This window comes from Lynx rufus, unplaced genomic scaffold, assembly GCF_022079265.1.
Source record: "Lynx rufus isolate CCGP_SWC_20201006 ecotype Redwood Valley unplaced genomic scaffold, mLynRuf1.p SCAF_18, whole genome shotgun sequence".
Lineage (NCBI taxonomy): Eukaryota > Metazoa > Chordata > Mammalia > Carnivora > Felidae > Lynx > Lynx rufus.
The window spans coordinates 23,161,390-23,168,008 of NW_025814832.1; the positions used below are offsets into that span (position 1 = coordinate 23,161,390).

Here is a 6,619-nt window from a genome sequence, read left to right on the forward strand (position 1 = left end):
TATAAGCACAGTGATACTGAAGTTTTAGGTGACGCTAACATTTGGATTTATGATTTGGCCTTATAATTTATGAAGTGTTCTGGAGTTTGTTAACTTTTTTTTTTCTAAACAGCGAGTGATTTTATTTTCCTTTTAATTCCAGTTAGTTAACATACAGTGTTATATTAGTTTCGTGTGTACAGTCCCGTAATTGAACACTCCCGTAAGTCATCCTGCGCCCATCATGACAAGCACACTCTTTCACCTCTGTCACTGGTTTCATCCTTCCACCCACCTACCTCCCCTGAGTTCCTTAACTTTCTTTGCAACTTTGTCAGTAAGAGAATAATCTTTTGCTCAGGATCGTGGTTGGCATTTTCAACTTCTACCTAGGTATTTTTTGAAATATACCATATTCAGAATTACGAGATGATGGGTCGCTCCTTGGGAAAAAAGAAATACTACTGTAATAAACGTGTGTGTCGATTGTAAGATACACTTCAATTTGAGAATTATTAAAGTGTGAAAATTAAAATATGGATCTTCGAATCAAGGAAATAAGGTGATGACCAAAACAGGCCAGTGATTCTCAAAATAAGGTTGGGGGAAAATGTTAATGAAGCACTGAGTTTAATCAAGTCAAATTGAGGTTTTTGTGTGTTGCTGTCTCACTGCAGGATTTCTCAGAATCTTTACTATGTTAATGTGCGCTGTGAGTTATCTAAAAGAATATGATAGCATTTCTCTAATTTAGTTAACCCTGGAATCCTTTCCTTCAGGGACCGGTGGGGATTAGTGGCCCCCAAAACACACTTTGGGAGACTGACTTTCATTGTGTAGATACATCAGAAAGAGCTCGGTAACCTGTCCTCCAAGGCCCTGTGGTCTGAGGAAACACAAGCTGGGGGGTTGGGTGGCTATTCATCCTGTGAAAGTTTTCCTTAAAAGGCCTTAAACCTGGCCAGCAGTAGACCCTGTGAGAAGGACGGTTCCCTGCCGGAAGTGCTGCCGCTTCCTGCCACAATGCTGCAGCACCCATCCGAGGGCAGAGCTGGCTCAGACCGAAGGGCACTAGAGCCTTCCCGGGATTGGCCCATAGGAATAGTCTCCTTCCACCTTACTTTGCACCTTGGGAACAGAGGAAGTACTTGTTTCTACAGTGGAAGCTTTATCTTTATTGATCAGCTCTTCGGAGTGTTTGTAGAGGATGAGGCATGTAAACCCAATCGGTGCTACTGATGAAAACGATTGAATAATAGCTGTATCCTTCTTATCAACCTTTCGAGATTTTATTAATACAGTTAAGCACTGTGAACATGCCATGCCCTCCCAGTCTAGCCAGCTCAGCTCTGACCACAGGAATCTTGCTTTCAGTGGAGGCAATAAGAAATACACACTGTGAACTCTGGGGAAGCAGAAGACACAGCTCTTTATACACATGAGTTTATAATGATTGTGCCTCACCCACCCTCTGATTTTCGGTGAAGTTTACACGCACCAGATTGTTTATCCCTCTCGTCTTCTAGCTCCCATAAGGACAAGTAGTATCAAAAGGCCCACTTTTTAGACGGAAATACCAAGGCTCAGCGGTGGATATTCTCAGAGCCAGGGTTTGACATCTGCGGCATTCCTGGGGTGTCCATTCCTGCTCCTCGGCCAGAGAGCCGACCGGGGAAGCCCCTGTGAGCGCACGGAGCGCGGGGATCAGCCTGAATTGACCTTCTGTGGATGGTATTTTCAGTACAGTGCCGTTAACTTACAGTTTTAAAAGATAAAGTAATTGAATCGCAGCAGTGCTTTCAATTTGTGAATGAGAAGTAAGCGAAGGTGCATTTTCAAATTCCATTCAGAATTTCCCATTAGTCTCTGCTCCAAGCTTATTTTAAAATATTTTTACCTTTGCACCTTGTTGTGAGCTTCAGGAAAACAGAATAAGAAATCCTTCATGGAAGGATCTAAACATCTAGAATTTACCCAAGAGGCTGAAACAGCTTCTTCTGAGCCTTTCCAGTCTCCTGGGGACATGTGTAATTAGACCAAAAACAAAACAAAACACGTCGGCCAGGCCTGGGAGACACAATTTCGATCTCTTGGGTAAGTACAACCATTAGGCAGGTTTTTCAGAAGCATAATTAAGAAAAAAAAAAACTTTGTCCCTTAAGGGACAAGAATGGCTACTTTTGTCTAATTATGCAGTAGGGATCAGAATTGTTCACGGTAAAAGTCCTTTTTAAAAGAAGGCATCGAGAAAGGGTAAGAGGAATGTTCTGTGCAGCACTGTATAAAGACTGAACCATCTACTCAACCTTTTGCAGCCTTTTAAAACAAAAACGGCCACCTCATTTCTTGCTTGTCTAGTGTCATTCCTGTTTTCCATGGAAACTGTTTTCCAGTTACTCAAATGTAAAAAATTAAAGCTGCACCAAAACCAATGAAACTCTCTTTTGGCTGCAGGAGATCACAGTGCCAACAGATATGCCTCCTCACCCACGATTCGTAAAAATGAAATTATCTTGGTCTGACTGCCACGACTCGGCCTCAAGGAGTGTTGTGTCATTGTGTTCTGAGGTCCTCAAGGTGGGACCTATACGGAGACTGTGGCTGCCCGTAAAGCAAACCATTCTCCTGTGAACTGATTAACTACACTTTATTTTGTGCCTCCTTTTATCCCTTCCTCCTCGCTGCTGAAGTTCCTTAGTTATGTTGATAATCTCCTATTTGAGAGCACGTAGTCCAGCGGCATCAGAACAGATCAGCTAGGTCAGATGTGCCCAGTATTAACCTAGACCTTCACTTCCGGGACATTTATACCCTTTACTCTGGAAAATAGGAAGCTTTTAGATCGGAACAGGATCCAGGGTCTCTGTTACTTTGTCCTTCTGCCCTGAGAATCTTAACTTCAGCCCCAGTAAAGAGGACCCATTTATCCCTTTCTCTTTCAAAGGAGGCCTTGGGTTGACCCTCATCGAGGCCCAACTAGTGGTGCAGACGCTGCTGAAAGTCACCGCAGGGCTCCTTTTCACAGCCTGATGGGCCCGTTGGGCTTCCCCGCCGGGCTGGTGACAGTGCCCGCGTAGAAAGGGCTGTGCCTCGCCCTAGTTTGGCTCCGAATAAAGGATGGCAGAAATGCCAAACGTGATGTCCTGTTGGCCTGAAGCAGAGTTTTATGCCTCGTGGTAAGGGAGGGTGGGTGGCGGTGGTCTAAGGAACACTTGCATCCTACTTGGGGCAGGGTGAACTTGAGGTTGGGGGTCTACTCTGTAATTGCCATCTTTCTAATAGGCAGACTTGAGGACTTGAATGGCAGCCAGGCACATTTTTTCAGCTGTCTTCATTCCAGCCTTGGGGGCATGGTTATGTTTTATAATTGCAGTAGTAGCCTTCTCACGGGCCGTGCGGTTTTGTTCAGGAATCCATGATGGTGCAGCTGAAGAAAACGGCTTCAGTAGCGGCAGCCGGAGCCGTTCCCACTCTGACGGCCGCGGCGCTTGTGTTTTACAGTATGCCCTGGAGCGTTTGAAGGTCATGTGTGAGGATGCCCTCTGCAGTAACCTCTCCGTGGAGAACGCCGCAGAAATTCTCATCCTGGCTGACCTCCACAGCGCGGATCAGTTGAAAACTCAGGCAGTGGATTTCATCAACTAGTGAGTTGGCATCTTCAAAGATGTTCTTTCAAGATAGTTGGGGTAGCTAGAGAGACGAGAAAGACTTTGAATTAGTGAGGAAAACGGGCAAGTAGCTTCATTAACCCCTTTTAGTAGTAAGTAGAGGGTTTTCATCTTTCCCTTCAGCTTGACAGTTTGGAAGATGGTTTTGCTCTCCCGGGGCTAATGCGATTGGTGAGTGAGGCATCTTACTTCCTCGCAGTGATGGGAAATGATGAAAACGATAAGTTGCTGGCCTGGAAAAGCTGTGTCCCCCAAACAGCAGTGTCCTCGCTGCACACTCAAGGCTTTAGTAGAGGGCATGTAGATCTCTGGGAGAGCCCAAGTATGTTTTGTAGGAGTTAGTAAAATGCATCCAACAGTGGATTGTGGAATGGGGACAAACGGAAGGGGTAATCAGTAGTTGAGGTTGTTAAATACCGTTTGGAGAAAGAAGTGTTCGTTCCAATACATCTGTTCCGTCACCCGAACGATAAGTGACCTGGCCGTATTACTTTCTGCAGTAATTCTCAGTGGGGCATGTCCTGGCTCTCTCGCCCGTTGGAGAACAAAAGTTAGGGAAAACCCAAAGAGGGGAAGCAGGCCTTAAAAAACCCTCACAAGCAGCAGTTCTGGGCTCGGGCGGGTCTAAGAGGTTGCCGGGTAGATGAGTGAAAGTTACTCGGCACAGAAAATGCCCCAAAACAGGATCCGCTTCCACTAAGTCTGTTTATAAGATTGTTTCAAAGGAGTTGACCAATCGTGGCAAAAGTGGGAGAGAAGAGACCCTTAAATGTTCCTTCTAGGGACCGCTCGCTCTGTGCTGGACACTTGGCGTGGTGCTTTTTAGATGTTAACCGGTCCGTAGAGTGTGGTCATGATCCCCTCCTTTTTGAGCCATCAGGCCCCAGGCCGTGATCTGCTCTGTGGTCAGGGACTAGAAAACGGCAGAGCCACAGAAGCTCAGAGCTCAGAAGCTCAGAGCTGCCTGACGGAGAGAGTCCTTGCTCTTTCTCTGTATCAGCAGCGTCACCAGTCAGTCTCAAGAGCATTGATAAAGCAGAGAAGAGCCTGAGGAACATCTCACCTTCTGTATCTGAAAGCAGAGGGGCTCAAAACCCAGGATTTCAGAGTCGCAGCAGCCACAGCCCGGTCACCCGTCGGCCCGCTGTCTGACGAACTCAGCCTACGTTAAGGGTTCTGCCTAAACGTTCGGCAGAGACAGCCTTTGCGGTGGCCGCCGGGAAGTTAGACCGCCCAGGTGGCTGTTTGCTCCCTCTTGCTCGCGTGCCCTTGGTAACCCGTCTCTCCACGTTCCTCCTAGTCATGCTTCGGATGTCCTGGAGACCTCTGGGTGGAAGTCGATGGTGGTGTCACATCCCCACTTGGTGGCTGAGGCGTACCGCTCTCTGGCTTCAGCACAGTGCCCTTTCCTGGGACCCCCACGCAAGCGCCTGAAGCAGTCCTAAGATCCTGCCTGTTGTAAGACTCCGTTCATTTTCCTGAAGCAGCAGCCGCTGTTGCTGCCCGTGACCACCGGGTAGACAGCGCGATCTGTGGAGCTTTTACTCGTTGCGGGGGCGAAAGACTGCATCGTGGCCCCCAGACTTTTAAAACAGCACTAAGTAACCTTGGGGGAAACGGGGGGAGGGAAGGGCCCGGGGCCTGGGGCTGTCCAACCTAATGAAAACCCTGTTGCTGCGTCACTGTGTTCCCTTTGGCCCGGCCGAGTTTGACACTGTGGGGATTCAGTTTAGGCGCCGACCCTGAGGACGTCCCGGCGGTGGCACTTCGGAGAAACCTGTCTGCATCTGACTGAGCAGAACAAATCGTCAGGTGCCTGGAGCAAAAAGGAAAAAAAAAAAAAAAAAGACATTTAGTTTTAAGAGAAGGGAAAAGAAAAGGCAAGAAGAAAGGATCTTTGCAGAATTTCTCAAAAATCAGTTTTTGGATCCCAGGTAGTATTTATGTTGAGAGAAATCGTAGTCCATCCAACTGTGCGGAAACTCGGATGTTTGTGAAAGCTCTTCACCACCGTGCGAGTGTCAGCAGAGCCCTCTTGTTGTTAGCACTTACTGTTTGCGAGAACGGAGTACATCCTTTTATCCTTTCATGAAAAACAAGTGAAGGCGAAAGGGGAAGGAGGTTATCTGAGCTGGAAGATGAGTGTCTGATGTGGTGGCTTTTGCAAAAAACCTTTATTGGTGTTGAAAACTGGAAAAAACAATTCATCCAGAATTCCTACTGTCTTGACAAGAACCGTGGTTCTCGGTTTTTAGATATTGTGGAAAATGTTTTTTGGCCTTTTTCTCTGATTTTATTTCTCCTCCCTCCCCCCCTTTTCTAAAAAAACAAAACACAAAACAAAAACAGAACAAAAAGAAGAGAAAAGGAGATTTTATTATTAATGCCGTGTGACAAGAATCCCAGCCCAGATTGCTCAGCTGTTTGCACCTGACTTGCCACCTGCAGAGGAGCCAGTCCCGTCCCTTCCACTTCACCCCTTTCCTACAGGGGACAACTTCCAAATGTTAATTTTTTTCTTTTTGAAAATATAAATAATTACTATTTTGTACCGTGTGGTATCTCTGGTCTTTTGTTCCACTCACCTGGCTGGTTTCGTGGGTCTGAGTTCCGTAAGGGATTTCGAAGGCCTCGTTTGATCCTTAACTTGCAGAGATGATATTTGAAATGTCCGTCGATGGGGATTTGTCGCGTCTCCCTGATCTCGAGCTTCCTCCGTGAGCTCCCAGCATCTCCTGGTGTCTTGTCCGTCTTGAGTATCTGTCCCACAGTCCACATCCTAATGAGGGATCAGGCTCCCACCTCTGCCGAGGCAAGTAATGGGAGGGGGCTACGCCCTACGTGTTCTAACACCTGAGTCCCAGTCTCCCTTCTCCTAGGTAATTCTAAAAAGATCAAGGGGACACAAACGTGGAGATGAAATAAAGGGAAGTTATTATCGCTGACTGGTTCTGTCACTGCCTTGATGTGTT

The 6,619-nt window shown here is 46.9% G+C and overlaps 1 protein-coding gene across 2 annotated transcripts in view; it reads left to right on the forward strand.

Annotated features, from left to right (window-relative positions):
* The window catches only part of SPOP (speckle type BTB/POZ protein), a 67,069-nt gene extending 60,871 nt beyond the window's left edge, over positions 1–6,198 (forward strand). For both annotated transcript variants that reach the window (XM_047081066.1, XM_047081067.1), the window contains exons 9-10: positions 3,481–3,623; positions 4,948–6,198. In XM_047081066.1, the coding sequence (XP_046937022.1) occupies positions 3,481–3,623; positions 4,948–5,092 (288 nt within the window). In that variant the 3' untranslated portion in view covers positions 5,093–6,198. The remainder of the gene's footprint in view (positions 1–3,480; positions 3,624–4,947) is intronic.
* Positions 6,199–6,619: the final 421 nt, after the last annotated feature.